Source organism: Pristis pectinata, chromosome 21 (assembly GCF_009764475.1).
Source record: "Pristis pectinata isolate sPriPec2 chromosome 21, sPriPec2.1.pri, whole genome shotgun sequence".
NCBI classification, from domain to species: domain Eukaryota; kingdom Metazoa; phylum Chordata; class Chondrichthyes; order Rhinopristiformes; family Pristidae; genus Pristis; species Pristis pectinata.
Window position 1 is genome coordinate 16,393,366 of NC_067425.1, and position 21,357 is coordinate 16,414,722.

Genomic DNA, 21,357 nt, shown 5'->3' on the forward strand with positions numbered 1-21,357 from the left:
CCGCCCCACCTCTCCCATTCATCCTGCCCTTTCCCATTCCCGCTCCACTGCCGGTGGTTCGATTGTGACGCGTCGCTTACTCAATCCCGAACTCGCTCGCTATTGGTCACGCCCCTCCACGCGGCTCGCCGGCGGAACACGCACCGACCAATGGGCGGGCGCGGATGCGAGGAGGCGGGCGGGGGGAGGAGGAGGGAGGAGCGCGGCCCGGGCTTGGGGGGCGAAGAGGTCAGAGGTGAGTGAACGGCAGTAACCTCCACAATCACGCCATCGAGTGATGCTGCTCCGGCGGAGCCGGCGACAGTCCCGGAGCTGCTCTTCACCACCACCGCTACTCCCCTCCACATCAGCATCAATATCGGCCGACTGCAGCCGGCGACTCGGTGAGTGTCGGGGCGGCGGTCCGTTCGGGGAGGCTGCTGGCCGCCGGCGCCGGGCCCGTCTCCCATCACCGGCCGGCTGCCGGCTCTTAATTCGGGCGGTTTAAAGGGACTGGGGTGGGCTGTGTGGCATTGAACGACCGGCGATGGAGGTGGTTGCAATGCTGTACGTTTCCCTCTCTGGATCACTTTACTGGGCAGATCCAGCCCGGGAGTCGGAGGCCTTTAATACAAACGCTCTGCACTCTGGTTAAGGTCTCATCAGTCGGTGTGAGGACCGCCGGCTTCCTGGTTGTGTTTAGTTTACAGTTTCCTTTGCTCTCCCTTCCTCAGCTGCGATCTCTTCCCACACGGACCTGACCTGAGGTGCCAGCCGGTCTGCTAAGTTGAAAGATGGGAGGGTTATCGCAGGAAGCGTATTGTAAGGGAAATGATTCTCGTCTCCTGACACGTGTTGCCCAGTGTGGTTATAATCGTCTTGAAGGATTAGAAACGCCTAACCTGCTGGTGGCCCAGACACAGCACGTGAATTATGGCTACAGCTCACTCGTGGTTATTGTTTTCGTGGCTGTAACTGAACTGATTTGCTTTTCAGAAAATAACTTATTTGCTGCATTGCTTATTGGTTGTGTTCCAGGGAGGAGTCAGGAATGCAAGATGGAAGGATCAATATTGTGGGGTAGTTCTATTTCTTAGGCAGTCTGTTGCTTCCATGGTTTCTGACGTTATCGCAGGAGATACTTTTAATAGGGGTGTAGGTGGGTAGTTTTGAAAGGTGTTGGGCTCCTTCTGCATTTATGCTGTGCTTCTAATAATTGGACCAGAAGTTCTCAATGCCATCTTGAATGCGCCTTCTGCATATTGCACAGTCATGTGCCATGGATTCCCACAGGTTGGTGGAATGTTACACTTTTTCAAGGAGGCTTTGAGAGCATCCTCAAATCTTTATTTCTGACTACCTGGTAATCTCCTGCCATAATAGAGCACAGTGCCCATTTTGAGAAGCTGTTGTTGGACACGCAAATAATGTGGCCTCCCAACAATGGAGCTGAATTGTGGAGTCTGCACCTGAAACATTGTGTACAGTTTTTATGTCCTTGTCCCCAAAAAGTGTATACCTGCCATTAATGAAGTGCCATGAAGATTCTCCAGACTGGTTCCTGGGACTAGGTAGGTTAAGCTCCGTTCTGTAGAGTTTGTTGGGATGTGAGGTAACCCTGTTGAAACATGCAGTTTTCTGAGAGGGCTTAATGGGATAAATACAGAGATGTTTCCCTGGCTGAAGAGTTTAAAACCAGGGGAAAGCCATTTAGGACAGAACTGAGGAGACATTTCTTCACTCAGGACTGTGAGTTCTCAGAATTCTCCAACCCAGTAGACTGTGGAGTCTGAAATTGATTGTGTTGAAGCAGAGATGAATAGAGAATCAAGGGATATGGGGATGTGGCTGATTTTCTATGTTTTCAGGATCTTATTGAATAGTGGAGCAGGCTTCAAGGGCCATATCAATCCCTCTGCCTATTTCTTAAGACTGAATTAAGTTAGTGCCTCAGTGTTGGGGATGTCAGCCTGATAGATGATGCTGATGTTGGTTTGGTTATCCTGGCAATAGATTTGGAGGATTTTCCAGAGACAGTGTTGGTGGTATCTTGTGCCACTATTTTTTGGTGCCTGATCTTGGTTGTCCATGTTTTAGAAGTATACAGGAGGATGGGAGTTATTCTTACCTGGTAAACCATGCGCTCTGATCCAGGTTTGAGAGCTTTGTTACTCTTTTCCTTAGACTGTGCAGGCAAATTGAAAGTGATGGTAAATTTCATGATTGCTATCCACCTTCATTGAGAGGTGGGTCCTGACGTATGGAGCTTGGCCTCTGAACAAGCACGTGCTCAAACATCATCTGTGTAATGCAGCTCTGTGACTGGAACTGGGGTGACCTTTGTCCTGGATGGAGGTGACAGTTACTCCATTATTACTGAGAAGATTGTTGGATGTGAGATGTTGCATTGTGGGGAGAAAGATGGGGAAAGTGTTGGGGGTGATGATGTAGCTTTGCTTGCTACCAGTAAGTGTTGAGATTGGATCCATTGTGGACCTGTTGTTCAAGATCATGACTTGCTGAATGTCCGGAGGCTAGTGCAAAGGTGGAGACCTATTTCTGTGGGCAGCTAAGTTGAGAAAGATGCTCCACAGTCCCTCTCAATTGAAGGGAGTCAATGGCTTTATTGAGGTGAAAAATGGCCATGTACAAGGGTTGATACTGCTCCCTACTTTTCTCTTGAAGTTGATGTGTAGTGAAGATCACGTCCATCATGTCTCTAGGTGGACTGGACGCACCCTGCAATTTGAGAAGCAGCTCTTTGGCCGCGAGGAGAAGGTACTGAGTAGGATCCCAGAGATGATTTTCCATGTGCAGATAGCAGAAAGACCCCCTTGAAATTATGGCAATCGGATTAGTCTCTTTTTTCGAAGATGATCGTGATTAGGTTGGGTTTGAGATCCTTGGTATATCTTCCTTTTCTGAGACATGAGGGCTATGAACTTGTGACTGAAATTCCTCTCTGTGAAGCTTCGGAACTCAGTAGGGATACTGCCTATGCCTGTGGCCTCATTGCTTTTCAGTTGGCATGTGGCTTTTTTTTTGCATCTTACTTGCCAACAGTGGCAGTGGGGCTGGATTATTTACTGCAGAGTGGAATCAAGGGCGCTCAAGTCAAAGAGTCACAATTGAGGAATTTTTCCAAAGTGTTCCTTCCAGCAGGAGCTGACTGGCTATTTGTCCTTGATAAGTTTACGTCCATTCTTGGCTGTCTGCAGAGTTTGCTTTTGGGTGTTTGCATTGCAGGTTGCCTTGACGTATATGTTATGGTTATCACAGAGTTACTAATTGTTCCACCATCGTCTATACTGATCACAGGCTCCCTGTCAGACCTTGGCTTTCAGATGCCCGGAAAGCTGTTTCTTTTTCCCTGAGGTTTGGGGCTTTCAATTCAAGGATTGCTTGCACTGGCAGTTATTTAGCTCCTGGATCTCCCGGTCATTCTAGTCAAAAGTGTCCAGCTGCTTCTCCTGTTTGTTGGGCCATCGGGTTGTCTGGGTAGTACTCTCTGAGAAGAGTTATCTATGATTTTCTTGGTAATGGATCTGTTACTGCCAGTGTTTTGGAGTCAGGCTTGTGGAGATGGGTGTGGATTAGGTGCTGATTAAACCACTAATTGCCAGTATCCATCATGATGCAGATGACATGGTCTCTCACTCAGATGATGATGATGATGATGTAATCTTAACGAGCCAGTGCCAAAATTGGGTATAGTCATGAAGACTTGTGCTTGTCTCTCTGGCAAAAAATGGTGATTATATCAGGACTGAGCTCCAAGCATTTTGTCAGGAGACTCCCTAGAACAATAACAGCAGAAAACACAAACACACAGTAGATCTGGCAGCATTTGTGGAAAGAGAAACAGTTCACATTTCAGATTGAAGACCCTTCATCAAAACTGTGATAGAGAAGAGAAAAACACCTTTGGTTTTGAACTGCAGAGAAAGTAGGGGAGTGACGAATTGGACAACAGGAATATCCTTGCCATGGAAATAAATTGTAGAGGTTATCTGCTTGATGGGGAGAGTTAGATAATTAACAGAAAAACGTGATGCAATCTATGAAACTATGAAAATTAGAGAGTGAAAATACAAACAAGAGTGTAAAAGTAGTGAAGTGCAGGACTGTGGGACATGCACAATATGTCTGGCTGTGCAGTAGAGAGAGAGAGACTGAGCTAATATCACAGAGGGATGACTTGCAGCAAAATGGCCAGTTCAGGCAAGGAAAGCGAGTTGCCTGAAGTTGTGCTATTCGGTATTTAGTCTGAAGGGTGGCAATGCACTTAGACAGAAGATGGGGTGCTGTTCGTCAAGCTTGCATTATGCTTCATTATAACAGTGTAGGAGGCCACAGGCAAGTAGGGCAGGGTAGCAGTGCGATTAAGAATTAAAGTGGCAGCAGCAGGAAGCCTGCCCTGAGCTTCCTGTTGTCTGCCACTTTAACTCTCCACCCCGTGGGCTGAACACGTGTTCTGTAAAGTGGTCACCCGAGCTGTGTTTGGTTTCTCGCTCCAGTGTGGTGGACGCCACACTGTAAATACTGATGCAGTACACTAGATTGGAAGGATTGCAGGTGAATCACTGCTTCATTTGTAACAACTGGAGGTGGGGGATAAGCAAAGAGCAATGGTCAAGGATATTGTGGGACAACAATTGCAATTCCTGGGCAGAAGAGGCTGTGTGAGGCTGGCCAGATCGTGTACCTACATTGAAAAGTCATTTATAGAATGAATTGGGATCAAGTTAGTTATGATTATTTTATCAGCCAATATAAAAATAAAGTGACCTTGACAGAATTTTTCTGCTGACTTAGCAATAATACTGAACTTTCAACGTTGCTGTCATCCAGATGTGTTTTTCGTTCCCCATTGGCAGCGGTAACTAATGCATGTTGTATAACTTATCTCATCTCCTTTCACTTTTAATCTTCCAATCTATTCCTGAAAATGTTCATTTTATTTCCTTGTCCTGTCTGCCAGCAATTCCACATCCCATAAGAAAATAAAAAGACAATCCTTCCTAGTCAATCCCATAACATTTCATAGTAATTTTTGGATTGACTTGAGGCCCATTTAGATTAATTTTGCATTTGGCCAGTTTAATGTGTGCTGAGCATACCTGCAGGAACTGAAAGCTAATTGCTTTATGTAACTCTTGCACAATTGGGGTTCTTGGATCTAGAAATGCCTTCAACCATTTGCTTGAAGGAGATTCCGGAATGCTCTGGGTAATTTACTTTCCTGATCAGAATTCGTGCTGTGAGTGATTTCTGTGCATTGGCTATTTGACTAGTTTTGCCGTGTTGGCAGACGACTCCTTGCTGCTCATCAATTGTAATTGATGGCAATGGGGTTCTGTAATATTCTTACCAACTGCTTCATCCCACTCACTGGTCTTGCCCCCCCACCCCACCCACTCTCCGGTTCCAAGCATTTGACAACAGAAAACTGACAACAGTTAGAATCAGAATCCAATTTATTATCACTGACTTCTATGACATGAAATTTGTTGTTTTTCAGCAGCAGTACAGTGCAAAGGCAAAATTACTATAAATTACAAAAATAATGGGCAAAAGAAAAGGAATAACAAGGTTGGGTTCATGGACCATTCTGAACTCTGATGGTGGAGGGGAAGAAGCTGTTTCTGAATTGTTGAGTGTGGGTCTTCAGGTTCCTGTATCTCCTTCTCAATGGTAGTAACGAGAAGAGGGCATGTCTCGGATGGTGAGGGTCCTTAGTGATGGATGCTGCCTTCTTGAGGCACCGCCTCTTGAAGATGTCCTCGATGGTGGGGAGAGTGTTTTGCCCGTGATGGAGCTGGCTGAGTCTACAACCCTCATGTAGCAATGGACTGAAAAAGTAACTTGGAGGCAGGGAATGAGGAAGGAGAAGGTTTTCCTTCTATATTAGGTGTTGTCTTGGTACTCAGTCTGTAGCCAGACTGGGGAATCAGTTGGTAGTTCTGTCTCCTGTTGCAGAATGTTGGAGAAAATGAAGATGGGGGAGGTGAGGCAGGTCTGTCATAAATATTAGTGATCTATTGTTCATCTTTTCCCTATCTTACCTTTTTACTTCTACCCCTCTCTTTCCATCCTCCCCCCTCCATTGGTTTCCTGATAGTGTAGCTTTCCACTAGATCCAGTTCATAAAGTGGTTACTTTCCTGCAATTCTTCCAAGTGGCAGGAGTGTTTTTATCACCTTCAGTTTCAAGTATTCTCATGATATTCCAGCAGCCTTTCCTCTTCCTTGGAATGAAGCTTTTAAAATCTTATGGGCTATATCTTCCCCTTCACTGTGCATTCAACAAATGTTGACAGTCCTTAGATCTGCTGTAATTCCAGTCTTCTAAAACCCCAAAATAAAAACCCTCACTGTTAAGTGTAAGTATTTATTGTTGCACAAGATGTATACCTTGTATAGGAGTTGTGAAATTGCAGAAGTAGAGCAGAATGACATAAAGCTAAGACAATGGCCTAAGCATCATGCTTAAGTCTAGTACTCCAATTAGGATCCCGTGACAAATGTTTGCTTGTAGTCCCAAGTTTCATTTCCATTGGTGACACAAGAGACTGCAGATACTGTAACCTGGAGCAAAAAAACCGCTGCTGGAGAAACTCAGTGGGTCGAGCAGCATCTGTGGAGGTGGAGGGATAGTCGATGTTTTGGGTCAAGACCCTGCATCAGGACTGAGAGTGGAGGGGGAAGGTAGCAGGTATAAAGAAGACAGGGAGAGATGTGAGATAGGAGCTGGTACATGATGGTAGACCATCTGCCAGTCAGTCCACCTATCAACTCCTGACCCCAGTCTCCCCCTTCCCTTGTCCTCTTTATACCAACTACCATCCCTCTCCACTCTGTCCTGATGCAGTGTCTTGACTCAAAATGTCAACTATCCCTTTTCGTTCACAGATGCTGCTCGACCTGCTGAGTTCCTTCAGCAGTTTCTTTTTTATTTCCACTGGTGACTTATAACTTTTCTGTTTTTATGTTTCAGCTCTGATTATTTTCTCTGGAATGCTGATTATCACAAGCTAGAATGTCGGATGAAGATCCAGCGAACAAGCTTCCTCAGCTGCAGCTGAAGTGCCAGCAGTCCAAGTTCATTATTGGCTCTGTATCCGAGGACAACTCTGAGGATGAGATCGGAATGAGCAGCAGCAAATCGGATATTATGGAGGACAAGGAGCAATCTTTGTCACCTTCCTCTGTAAACTCTGATAGTCTGTCTGATCTGGGTCTGAGCAACGATGGTTTTCCTCTACAAATGAGGTAATGGTGCATGGAGTCTTCCTGTAGCTGTTTATAGAAAATATCTTGTCCTATTTTGCTTTAGTGGTGTGGCCTCTTATTGGTTTTCATTTATGTTGATGGGATGTGATAATCATGTTTTTGGCACCACAGATAAGGGCCTGTATTAGGAAAAGAAAGCAACATTGCTATAACCTCTAATGAAACCAAAGTGCTGGAAATCTTCGTGCCAGGCAGCACATGTGGAAAGAGGCAGTTAACGGTTAAGGTCAATGACCCTTTATCAGAATAGGACGAGTGGGAAACCAAATGTTTTAAATTGCAGAGAGAGGGAGGGGTGGAGAAAAGAAAGGGAATATGGGTGATAGGGTGGAACCCAAAGTTGTTCAGGTAACACAGTACCTTTGGTGTCTTCTTGTTAATGGGTGAATTGGTGTAATTTGAGAGGAAGAGGGGGGAGGGGAAGAAAAGGCTGCAATCATAAGACGTTGGACATTGCTGTTGCTGGAAATCTGAAACAAAAGAGAATAAAGTAAATATTCAGATCAGGCAGCATCTGTGGAGAGAGGAGAAACTAAATTTTTATTACAGGTGGTTGACCTTGCTTCAGAACTGGTTAGTTCTGACAGATACAGGAAAGGCTTGTTATGTAAAACTGTTGAATTTTTTTTCTCTTCAACTGTCCTCATCCATCCACTAATAGATGGCACCAAAAGCTTTGTCACCTGGACAAGTTTGTTCTCCACCTTATCACAGGCATTCCCTTTCTTCCCTTCACCTCTTTTTTTTCTCCCCCACCCCCTGCAAGTTAAAACACACTTCTCATTTTTCTGGTTCGAATGAAGGTGTCATTGACCTGAGACTTTAACTCTATTTCTTCCTCCACAGGTGTCGCCTGACGACCTTAGTATTTCCAGCACTTGCTATTTTAATTTCAAATTTCCAATGTCAGTACATTTTTATTTTTACTTGCTGCAGGTTTGGGGGAAGTCTTCAAAAAAAACCCAGCAGCTCTTTATCATTTTTATCATTCTAATCAACAATTTTGGTTTCTCTATTTTCTACTTTTACTTCATCTGCTGAAAGACATTGATCCCTTGTTATTGACCCATCAGTGTACCTTGTAAGCATTATCCATGCTTATGATCTTGGTATGAGCTGGGATTTCCTCCACACAACTTTGGGAATTATTCCTATAATTCCTATTCACCTCATTGGAAAAAATTCTCGTTAGTTTTTCGTGGGCATTTTTATGAAATTACTTTCCCAAGTGGTCTTGGAATGAAGCATGGGCAGATGTATGGATCAAGTTGGCTGAAGTTCATTTTCTTAAAGTGAAGTTATGAATACTGATAATACTGTTACTTGTAATGACCTGGATGAAAATGTAGATGGGTGGGTTAGTAAGTTTACAGATGACACAAAGATTGGTGGAATTGTGGACAGTGTAGAAAGCTGTCAAAGGATACAGCAGGATATAGATTAGAATATAGAACAGCACAGGAACAGGCCCTTCGGCCCACAATGTCTGTGCTGAACACATTGCCAGATTCAACTAAGTCTCTTCTGCCTGTACACGATCCATATCCTTTCATTCCCCGCATGTTCATGTGTCTGTCTAACAGCATCTTAAACGCCACTACCATTTCTGCTTCCACCGCAGCCCCCTGCAGCTTGTTTCAGGCACCCACCACTCTCTATGTAAAAAAAAAACAACTTGCCCTGCACACTTCCTTTAAACTTTCCCCTCTCACCTTAAATGTATGTCCTCTAGTACTTGACACCTCTACCCTGGGTAAAAGATTCTGACCGTCTACCCTATCTATGCCTCTCATAATTTTATAAACTTCTATCAGGCCTCCCCTCAGCATCTGATGCTCCAGAGAAAACAATCCAACTTTGTCCGACCTCTCGTTCCTACCTTCCTATAATGGGGCAACCAGAATTGCACACAATACTCCAAGTGCGGCCTAACCAAAGTTTTATCTTGCTGCAACATGACTTCCTTGCTCTTATACTCAATGCCCCGACCAATGAAGGCAAGCATGCTATACGCATGATTTTGGTGATCTGTTACAGGTATGGGTGGGGAAATGGCAAATGGAGTTTAAATTGAGCAAGTGTGAGGTGTTACACTTTGGGAGGTCAGATGTAAAGGGAAAGTATACAGTTAATGGCAGAGCAACAGCATTAATATACAGAGGGATCTTGGAGTCCAAGCCCATAGCTCACTGAAAGTGGTCATGCAAGTAGATAGGGTGGTAAAGAAGGCATGTGGCATGCATGCCTTCATTGGTCAGTTTGTTCTTAATTCCCTAAAACCTTTCATGATTTTGGCTGTCTCTTAACCTTCTCTACTCTAAAGAGAACATCACCAGCTTTGTTAAAAGGGGAATTAGTTTTGTCCCAAGTAATTATCTCCTGAAAGTTTTTCCCTGCTGCCAACTTAAGACTGACTGATGAGCGCTTGCTGTTTTTGTCCCTCTCTCCTTTTATCAAAAAGATTCTCTAGCATTGCTCCCATATCCAAAGGGCAATGAAAGCTAACAGCTAGAGCTTCTACCATGTCTGTCCTTACTTCTCCAACTTTGTCTCTTCTGGAGCTGGTGATTTTTTTCTGTTAGGAGTAGGGCTATTTTTGTTCAATCTTTGTTTCCATCCAATGCAGTATTGCTACTGCCATCTACCTTCGTCTGGTTTACAGCATCATCTTTACTGGTGGAGACGTGCAGTACTCATTTAATAACTGAGCTTTGTCCTCTGCCTGGACAAGAAGATCTAATACTTGGCTCTTAGTTGACCCCAGCTTTCCTTTTACCGCCTTTACTTCATGTGCTTCTAAGTGACTTTCGGGTTTCCTACTATGTTCATCTCCAATCTCGTCCCTTTGACCCACATTTAATCTTTTGGATCTTCTCCGTATTTTTACTTTCAGCTTGGTTTTCTAATGTTATAAGAATGTCATAAGTTTTTAAATTTAATTCCCTTATCTTTAGTGATCTAGATAATTACTTTTGATTTATGGTGGGTGCCAATGGCATTTATTGCCTATCCCAAGTCGCCCTTGATCTGAGTGGCTTGCCATGAAGCAAGTTCAGAGGCCACGTTGCTGCAGGTCAGATCTAGTAGGGATAGTAGGTTCCTTTCCTTAAGGACCTTAGTGTTTTGACGCAATAGCTTCATGATCGCCATTACTGGTACAACTTTTTATTTCACTTTAATTAATTAATTAAAGTGAAGCATCTGCTCTGATGGGATTTGAGCAGATCATTTAATCCCAGCCTCCTTGTTTATCTAGAAATCTATCCACTAATCCAATAATCTAACCACTCTGTTTCAATACCTGGTTGTCCTTTCATTTTCCCTCCTAGGAATATACTCTGTATCTAAATTATTTCCAATTTGAACACACAAGAAAATGGGAGCAGGTGTAGGCTACCTGGCTCCTTAAACCTGCCCTGCCATTCAATATGATTATGGCTGATCTATGCTGGCCTTGGCTCCTCTTCTGTGCCAGTTCCCCATAACCCTCAATTCCCAAATCTTTCAAAAAAGTTATCTCCTCCACCTTAAGTATTTTGAATGTTTTGTTTGAAGGCACCCTATTATTCAGGTACAGGACTATAGCTTTTGCTTTTACTTCACCTGGTCCAGATTATTTTTCAACTTTATTAGCTGCCTTCCATTAAAAACTTTGACATTTAATTCTACTGTGTCTTTTATTATAACTATTCTTAACTTGATATTTTGATCACAGTTTATCAAGGTCTTGCACACTGAAATGTGCTCCATTTGTTTCACTTCAGTCCACAGAACAAAAACCAACTTCTTTCCTCATTGGGTTGGTTGTGCACTGACAAAGTTTCCTCAAACATTTTTTAGGAATTCTTTTCCTTTTTTTAAACATTCTTATAGTCTTGGTGGACAGTGGGATATTGGAAACCCCAATTCCCTGAATAATTGTTTCTGCATTTCAGTAACTTGCTTGCAAATCTGCATCCTTCCCGACATTCAGCATAAAGGCATTCAGTAAAGCTTTCTCAATCGATCAACAAGCCAGATATGCTGCAATTATATGATCTTTCTCTTGATTAAACAGGAGTGCAACTCTGTTGCTGGCGTGAGTTTGTTTTTTTACAATGATCAACAGAGGTCACCTTTGCTTTAAACTCTTTTTGAATGATGATGTGATGTCTGATCATCTGATTTATCTCAATGTTTTCTTTTAAAAAGTATTGTTCTGGATGTTTGCTGACCTTGAAGTAACTAAAGAATGTCCTTGGCTATAATGCCTGTACTGATTTATTAGGATTTTGCTCGGATTTAGTTTGAAGCCAAATTTTGTTTCATTGTTAACTTTTTTTCCCAACAACTTTGTGTTAAACTGTCGTGAAGGCACCATATGTAATTGGGGTGGTTTTCTTCCCTGCCTCTGATTTCTTCTAACTTGATGAAGATGTGATGTTTGGTACATTAATTGGCTACTGGAAACTGCCTGTACAGTTGGATGATCGGGAGGGTGGTGGGGCAGTTGCTTGGTACGTGCGGGAAAGTAGGTTACAGTGGAAACAAATAGGGAAATGGGGTTAATCGGATTGGTTTCAGAGCCCGTTGTACAGAATGGCTCCTCCTTATGTCATAAGAAAAAAAAAATGAGAAATCTTCTAATTGCTAATATTGAAAAGTTCTTTTTAAAAACAAAATTGCAAAAACTGCAGCAGTTCCAAAGCAGTGCTGCTTTCTCCCTCAAAGCAGAAACAGCTGGCGTTTGGGGTTGAATTTCTCAAGTTAGTAGCTCCTTTCTGACCGCTCTGACCTTGGAAAGTAGCCCTGGAAGGGTCATACCGTTAGGAAGCATTGACAAGGAAAGAGTGCATGCTGCAGTAGTGGGATGGTGTACAAACTTTTGAAGGACCAGGAGGGAGCTTCTTGTGAAAAGGCACTTCCAGGAGAAAGTTGGAGCAATGCACACAAAATGGTGGAACTTCCAGCATCTGTAGTCTCGCTTGTGTCCCAGCAGAAAGTTGTCAAGCAGGTGTCTGTAAAGGCATGCAGGCCGTCAATGAATACCTGGACTTTTGGGACTTCTGCAGTGCAACATAATCCTGCTTCCAGGTGTGAATGCAAATGTCACATTGACTAAAAATTAAGCTTGCTTTTACTTCTGCAGTGCGATGATAACCGAGTGTTGCCACAAATGGCATGTCTCATTGGAAGCAGTGCAACGGTAACCGAGTGTTGCCACAAATGGCATATCTCATTGGAAGCAGCCTGCAAGAGTCCTGAGGCAAAGTTTCTGTAAATGTAGGTGACACTGACTTCCACTGAAAAAGCAGAATAGGCATCTGTGTGAGTTTCAATTTGAGATTTTTAGGGGTTGCAGATGTGAGTGTGAACTACCTTGTGGAAGGGTAGTCTGTATAGTCATTGCTGCTGCCAGAAGTGCAGATAAGGAGTTGCTGTACTATTAATCTTGAGTGGAGGAAGTTTTTGGTGGTATCTCATGTCAGATGTCTTTCTCCTGTGTATTTTTTTTAAACTTATTTCTCATCAATGAATTTGGAACCATTTTTATTTTGTTTTTGCAGTATTTCTTGTGTTGTTAAAAGCTAGTTCCCCTTGGAGTGGACAATACCAGTTATTAAGACCAATTTGATGCAACTTTTGCAAGAGACAATTGTTGGGTATGGCAGTACCCTTGACGTCATTTGGGCAAGTTGTTCCCAGAAAATGAGCATGGGGTATACAAAAATCTTGCACCAACAGTCCCAACTAGAGTTAGCAAAATTGGTTAAGAGCACGTTAATGCAGTTTTTGTCTATATAAGCTGGTTATTTTGGCTTTATAAGGATGAATGTCTTGATGCTGTTTCAGCACTGTATTGAAATGACAACTAGGTTATGTGCTCAGGTTCATGAAATAGGCCTTGAACTTGTACTGTTGAGCCGGGGATGATATTTACTTGTGCTGTTAATGGGATGTTTTGAAGTGCTGGAGCTTTGTCAACTCTCATTTAAATTAGCAATAGGAGGAGATAAATGTAGTCCGTAGGTATACACAGATTGTTTGCTAACTGAACCTTGAACCTGAATGTTGCCATTGGCACTGGACAGTGTCTGATCTGCTGAAGTATATTGCAAACATCAGCAGAACTATTGCTTTGTCACCTGAACAGGTTATTGTCTTCCTGTCTGCTGTCTGATCATACCAGGAGTGAACTTATAGCTAAACTTGACAATGTTGCAATGAAATTAAAGTTTCATCACTCGGGAAGAAAAGCTGTAACATAACAATTGAATGCTATTAACAAGGGAATATGATTCTAATGAGTAGCTTATTTGTCTGAGTCTTCTGCCATTTTCTTAGACATCTAGTTCCCCATCCTTTATCCAAATTCCTAATGTCCTTGACTTTTAACTAAATCCCCACCTCCCTTAAATTCCTTAATGTTAAATCCATAATCCCAAAGTGTGTGTTTCACATTGTTACACTTTTGTTTAAATGATGGCATTGTGGTGCTCTATGTAGTGCAACTATCTCACGGTTCCAGTGACCCTGGTTTGGTCCTGACCTCTGGTGCTTTTTTTCTTTAAATTTCAAAAATAGACTTTATACATCAAATATACAACAAATACAGAAAAAAAACAGTGCATGGCTTGTTCTCCACATTCATAATGTTGTCCAGTCTATACATTCATAGTTATATATGGCAGGCACGGTAGAGCAGCGGTTAGTGCCAGTGACCTGGGTTCAATTCCAGCCACTGTCTGTAAGGAGTTTGTATGTTCTCCCTGTGTCTGCGTGGGTTTCCTCCAGTTGCTCCGTTACCTCCCACATTCCAAAGACGTATGGGTTAGGAAGTTGTGGGAATGCTATGTTGGTGCTGGAAGTGTGGCGACACTTGTGGGCTGTCCCCAGAATACTCTATGCAAAGATGCACTTCACTGTGTGTTTTGATGTACATGTGACTAATAACGATATCTTATCAGATCTATACATTTGGAGTGTTAGTACATTTTATGTACACGACATCATTGTCACTCATGTGGCTTCTTTGGACAAGATACTTTGAGTGTTTGAGAGGGTTTTCCACAGGGCCTATCTCCTCAGTGTCTAGTGGCAGCAGGACCTTAGACTGCAGTGCTTCCCCACAAAGCCTTTGCATTGGCTGCATTGAGCTTCAGTGCATCCCTCAGCACGTGCTCCTGCAGCCTGGAATGTGCCAGCTGGCAGCATTTCCTTATTGACATCTTGTACTGGAAGACTGAGTTTTGGGCAGACCATCTTTCACCGAGTTGATGATCTTCCAGCAGCTCTTGATATTTGTCGTGGTATGCCTCCCTAGGAACAGCCCGTAGGTCAGAGTCCTCTGTTACGCAGCTGCTCGGGATGAACCTCGACAAGGCCCCTTGCATCCTTTTCCAGTCCACCTTTGCAAATCCATAGTCCACAAATAAGTGGATGTTTGTCTCATCCTCCTCACAGCTGTCTCGCGGGCAATTTGCACTGTGGGTGAGGCTCTGACTCTGCAGAAGGATCTGACAGTGTGGGCCTCTCTCACTGCCAGCCAAGTGAGATGTTGGTGAGTTTTGGCAATGAGGCATTCTACCAGATGGTTTCGACAGTTTGCTCAGAAAATCATCCCACGTGATCCATCATGTGCTGCTTCCGCAAGGCCTGTGACATATTCTGTGCTGACCACTATCTGATGGACTTGTGGTCAAAGGTGTTTTGAAAAGCTTCCTTTTATTCCTTTCTACATTGTCTCATAATTATTTGAAAAACCTCAATCGGATTGCCCAAGCACCATCTATCCTGGGAAAATTCGTAAGTTTATGTAGTCTCTCATCATGGCATCCTCTTAGCCTTCATCCTGATGAGCCTTTGGGCATTTGCTGTAATATTTGATGAAAATCTTAAACTCCTTTGTTTGCCTTTTGAAGGTGCAAGTGTACTTTTTGTGTTGGCGGATTTGCTTGTGATTAGTGAGCTGCAATTTTCCAACAGGGTGATTAAATTGTCTCATGAACAATATGTCAGTCTGCTGCCAGAATGTAGCCATGTTTTAGTGGGCCACAGTAGCTATTGGAAGACTTTAAGACTGTTAGTAACAGAGTTTAATTTTGTATGTGTACTTCCAGCACCATTTGCTGGTTAGTGTAGGCCTTTCATAAGGTGCCGCACGTGAGGCTGCAAAACAAGATAGGAGCCCGTGGTATTAGAGGAAAGGTACTAGCATGGATAGAAGATTGGCTGACTGGCAGAAGGCAAAGAGTGGGAATAAAGGGGGCCTTTTCTGGTTGGCTGCCAGTGACTAGTGTTGCTCCGCAGGAGTCTGTGTTGGGTCCGCCACTTTTCACGTTGTATGTTAATGATCTGGATGACAGAATTGATGGCTTTGTGGCCATGTTTGCGGATGATGCAATGATAGGTGGAGGGGCAGGTAGTGTTGAGGAAGCAGGGAGTCTGCAGAAGGATTTGGACAGGTTGGGAGAATGGGCAAAGAAGTGGCAGATGGAATACAGTGTAGGGAAGTGTGTGGTCATGCATTTTGGTGGAAGGAATAAAAGCATAGACTATTTTCTAAACTGGGAGTGAATTCAGAAATCAGAGGTGAATAGGGACTTGGGAGTCCTCGTACAGGATTCCCTAAAGATTAACTTGCAGGTTGTGAGGAAGGCAAATGCAATGTTAACATTCATTTCGAGAGGACTAGAATATAAAAGCAAGGATGTAATCCTGAGGTTTTATAAGGGTGTTGGTCAGACCACATTTGGAGCATTGTGAGCAGTTTTGGGCCCCATATCTAAGGGAGGATGTGCTGGCATCGGAGGTGGTCCAGAGGAGGTTTACAAGAATGATCCCGGGAATGAAAGGGTTAACATATGAGGAGAGTTTGATGGCTCTGGGCCTGTACTCACTGGAGTTTAGAAGGATGACGGGGGGGGGGGGGGGCGCGCGCGCGGATCTCATTGAAACCTACTGAATATTGAAAGGCCTGGATAGAGTGGATGTGGAGAGGATGTTTCCAGTAGTAGGAGAGGGCACCACCTCAGTATAGAAGGATGTCCCCTTAGAACAGAGATGAGGAGGAATTTCTTTAGCCAGAGGGTGATGAATCTGTGGAATTCATTGCCACAGACGGCTGTGGAGGCCAAGTTATTGGGTATATTTAAAGTGGAGGTTGATAGGTTCTTGATTAGTAAGTGTGTCAAAGGTTATGGGGAGAAGGCAGGAGAATGGGGTTGAGAGGGAAAAATAAATCAACCATGATTGAATGGTGTAGTGGACTTGATGAGCCGAATGGTCTAATTTGGCTCCTACATATATCTTATGGTAATTTGGAATAGGGGCCTGCCCATTTTTTTTTGCTTTCAAATCCAGGGTGAGACTATTGATTACTGGGGAGCCAGCTTGCTCCTCTCCAGGGTGGCATTACTGGGCTTTTGTTTCTCTTCATTGATATTGCCTGAGCTGATGTATACTTCCAACATCTTTTATTTTGTGTTTCCAGCATTTGCAGCATTTTGCTGTTGAATAAACCTGCTGTGTCATTGAAGAGAAGGCTGTTACGAGGACTCTTTTCAGTCCTCGTAAATGAAGTTGGGATTTTTTTGTTACTTTTGTTGGCCCGGTCACCGCAACCACCAATCTGATTTATTAGATCAAGTTGGCAGAGTTGCCCATTCTTGCAAAGATGATGCTTTGTTTTTTGGTGGTGGAGTGTAGGGGAGAGGGGTGGAGGTTTGCAACATTCTTTCTTGCAGTCTCCAATTAAAAATCATCTCTTAAAAGATTTTTTTTCTATTGGTTTGGAAGTGATATTTCAATTGGTGTGCATGTGTATTTGCTTGGAAAAAGGATGGTATTAATGGAAACAACTGAACAAATGGAATTTTCAGCTAAAACTTGTTAGTAATAACATCTTAACTGCTGGAGGGAAGGAGTAAAAATAGATTTTCAAGATATCATGGTATACAGGAAGAATTCTTTCCTTTGTAAATGTTGCTGAAATCTACGAAAAAGTTATCAGATCAGTTGGTGGTTAAGTACTGAATTCCTGTGTCCAAATCAACTTGGAAGCAGCATGAGTATTAATGAGTTGAACACTGTAGTTTCATCTGCACCGCAGTGTCTGCCTCACAGTAAGTAAGGTGGTGTCTATTGCAATCATTGCACAGGAGCACAAGAAAATAGGAGCAGCAGTAGGCTGATCTGCTCCAGGCCTCGATGATTCTTCTGTGCCAGTTCCCATAGCCCTCAATTCCCTGATTCTCCTCAACCCAAGATTATAGTTTGAGGAAAGACTACAGATAGCGGACAATGATATTGCTGGTCTGAAGGAAGATACTTGGGTTATACATGGTTAGTTTTTCTGAAACTAATTTGTAATTTGAATTGGTTGGTGTTGTATTTGAGACAAGGAAGAGACTGTCCTTTACATGATACACCTGAAAATTAGTTGAATATAATTAATTCAGTATAACCAAAAGTCCAAGGCTGGTCATCATTAGTAACAAGTGTGTTGAATGGGTTCTAGTGCCCCCTGTTGAAAGAGTACCAATGGCTACCAGTAAGCTGGACTATGGTACCTCTGCCATATAATAGCTGATGGGACAAGGAAAGTGACCACTCATTAACATTACAACAGTTGGAATTTCATATTAATTTCATGTTAATAATACTACAACAGGTTTAAACTTGGGGGGGAAAAAAATTACTTTCTTAGAATGTTGAATTCTTTGTTGGTGTTTTTCTATATCTCTTCGAGGTGAGCATAACTGTTGTCTCACATGCATACCTTGTGCCTGTCTCTTTCAGTGAATGTTTCTGTCTGTTTTCTGTTCTTCTGTGTGATTTATGTGTCAGAATCATGTGTTTTGCTGGATGCTCTGTATTTATTGAGCTCTTGTGTCCACCTCTCCCTCTTTCTAAATGTCACTGCTGTCTCCTTCCCTCTCTTTCCCTGTACCTCTTTTTGTCTTTTTTCTGTTTTTGTACAACTCTATATTTGTCTCTTTGTCCTCTTTCCTTCCTGGTTTGCCCTCCTCCCCCTCTCCTCCCTCTAAGTAGAGGCAGGCTTCTCTGATGGCACGGCAGAGAACAGGAACTCTGCTGGATGAGGAGCTGAGCTAGGAAAGGGGTACTGCTATTGTGACATATCATGAATTTTTTTCTCCTCTCAGCTGAATTGACTAGTTGTTGAGGTCTGAGGTTACTGATTAACTGTTAGTATCTCGCCATAGTGGTGTGAGAGCCTGGATAGAAAACCAGCACCACTTCTTTGATTATACATACGACATTTTCACCAGGAGTTGCTGGGGAGCAATGGGGACAGGGATCTGTATACATTAAATACACAACTTCCCTGGAGTGTTGAGGTGTTGTGCTACTACTGCAGTCTCGCCTAAGATCAGATAGAGGTATCCTTTCTGTTCTACGTGTTTCAACTGTGCATTGGAGGGGCGAAGTAGCATGCCATAGCTGGAACTCTTTTTAGCCTGGAATTAATTACTTTGTCATTAAGCCATAGATCTGGATGAAGGGGTACTCTTTTGTGGGGTGTTAGAGATGGTGCAGGACAACCCCAAAGGACTTGCAGATCTCTTTAGCTTCCTGTTATAACATTAGCTGAAATATTCGATACAGCACAAAGTAGAGTTTATTGTCACATGCATAAGTACATGTGTGCACAGGTGCAATGAAAAAGTTACTTGCAGCCGCATCATGGGCTGTGAACTTATTGAAGGCAAAATACAAAAAATACAAATTATAACTTTAAAACTAGCCATTACTGTGAGAATGGGACTTGAAGGTAATAGATTTGGAAAGCCTGTGTTGGGTGCTAGGCTCATTCAGATTACATAGAGCCCTGTTGGTATTGGATCTTTAACTCCTCCTGGGACAATCTGGTATGATACAAAACAGCAAGTATACACTACAGATCTCAGTGGATTACTCTGAAAATAGATGTCGCTAGAATTAAAGATGTGCACCTGCATTACTAAAGAATAATCAGGTGTAAACATTATTTTGATGATCAGGTGTAAACCACAGAGCTGAGATGCAGAGGGTTTTGTGTATGTTAGTGCATGATTCGCAAATGGGGAAAGCTATCAACGTTACAGCTTATTGCGGGGGAATTGAATACAAAAGTAGGAAGGTTATGCTGCAGTTATGTAGAATATTGGGAGTACCGTGTGCAATATTAAATTGCTTATTACATGCCCATCAACTCCACCCTGTTTCTTCTATCACCCACCTACACTTGAGGTCATTTACAGTAGTCAACCAACATGTCTATGTCAGGTGGGCAGAGACTGGAGCACCCAGGAGAAACTCTTGCCGCTGCAGGAAGAAGGCACAGGCTCCACACACTTGGAGATCAGGATCAAACCCAAAGCAGCGGAGCCGTGATGAGCAGCATTGTGCTAGCCTCAGCTGCAAGGCCTTTGACAATTCTCAATTTGTCAATTCTCAAGACCTCTCAATGCTCGTCCTCTCTTGCTGAGACTCTACTTTGGTCCTCAGAGCCTAAAAAAAATGCCAGTATCTCAATCACTTTTCCAGACATCTCACCTAAAAGATGTGAATTGGTTTGTTTGGAAAAAGCAGGAATGTAATTGGCAGCTGCATATTTTTTTGTCAGTGCTGTATAATTCTTTTTAGCATCATCAGCCCCCCGAGCTCTGACAAGACTGCAACAGACAGACTGCGTCATTATATTAAGTAATAGCCAATTCCTGTATGAGAATGAGAGTCAGAGTTGGTTCTCAAAGCAGCAGTGTTTATCCAGAGATGCAGGGGGAAAAAAAATTGGTGCAATGGAACTTTCTTATTTTCAAAAAAAAATTCTTCAGGCCATCTAACTGCTATCAGTAAAGCATGTACAATTTTTCTGAGTCCAGAAGCTTATGACTCTCCCGACTAATCATGGACAAATCTGGAACTGAGAGACAGAGAATGATATACTACTTACTGCGGAGGTTAGTAAGTGGTTATGTTACAGAGTAAAAATGTGAAGTGCAAGACTGCTTGTAATGTAATGAGTTAAGTTCTAAACCTTGCAGAGATTGTGTGACTGTTGTCATCAGTTTAAGCTTCCTGGATCCTGAGACTCGGTGTGCTTGACTTCTGCAGTGCTCATTCTACAGTTGCCAATGTGGCAAGAATGAAGCACCCATCACTTAATCACTCTCTCATAAATTGATCAGGCATTTAGAAATCATTTCACCTATCCTGTCCTGAAATCTTCAGTGGCCTTGCTTCATATAAAAACTCAGATGGTAAATATTAGTAAGCTATTGGACTATGGAAGACGTTTGAGGCTGACATTTTTCTTGACACGATGCTTACAAAGCAGTGTATTCTGGCCAAGGTCACTAATTTTTAATGAAGGTGGGGAATTTTCACATATTTCCTTTTTCATTTCCAAGCTTGAGGCTTTTTAAGTGGATATTGACACCTTGACTAAGGGCCAGCTCACACAGCATTTTGCAGGGATCTTTTCTATTTGGCATAATGTGACCGTATGTGGTGGCTAAGTTTGTCACAGTGCCATGCATGCAGGGGAGTAATTGTCTTTACTTTCAAAGTGCAGAATTTTTTTTTCTTGAACACTCTGTATTCTCTCTCCAAGGGGTAGACCTGTCCAATAGGTAAAGGAACTACTTCACGTGCTAAGAATTGACTTCGAAAGTATGTAAGTGTGACTGACACAGTAGTGTAGCGGCTAGCATAATGCTATTACAGTGCCAGTGACCCGGGTTCAATTCTGGCCGCTGTCTGTAAGGAGCTTGTATGTTCTCCCCGTTTCTGCATGGGGTTCCTCCGGGTGTTCTGGTTTCCTCCCACATTCCAAAGATGTACGGGTTAGGAAGTTGTGAGCATGCTATGTTGACGCCAGAAGCGTGGCAACACTTGCGGGCTGCCCCCAGAAGACCCCTGGCAAAAGCTGCATTTCTCTGTGTGTTTTGATGTACATGTGACCTAATAAAAGATATCTTATCTATATATCATGTAAAGTCATGATTTGGCTGTTTTAGGAACCAGGTGATTAGTTTGTGGCAAGTTGTACTTCAGCAGTGCTCACTTGGGTGATGTCATTGAGGAGTGGGACTGTTTGTCA

General features: G+C 43.0%; 1 protein-coding gene across 1 annotated transcript in view; it reads left to right on the top strand.

Moving 5' to 3' along the window:
- Positions 1-210: 210 nt before the first annotated feature.
- acaca (acetyl-CoA carboxylase alpha) overlaps positions 211-21,357 on the top strand; it is a 237,926-nt gene continuing 216,779 nt past the window's right edge. Inside the window, 2 exon segments of the mRNA XM_052035876.1 lie at positions 211-383; positions 6,976-7,250. Of these exon segments, the coding sequence (XP_051891836.1) occupies positions 7,018-7,250 (233 nt within the window). The 5' untranslated portion in view covers positions 211-383; positions 6,976-7,017.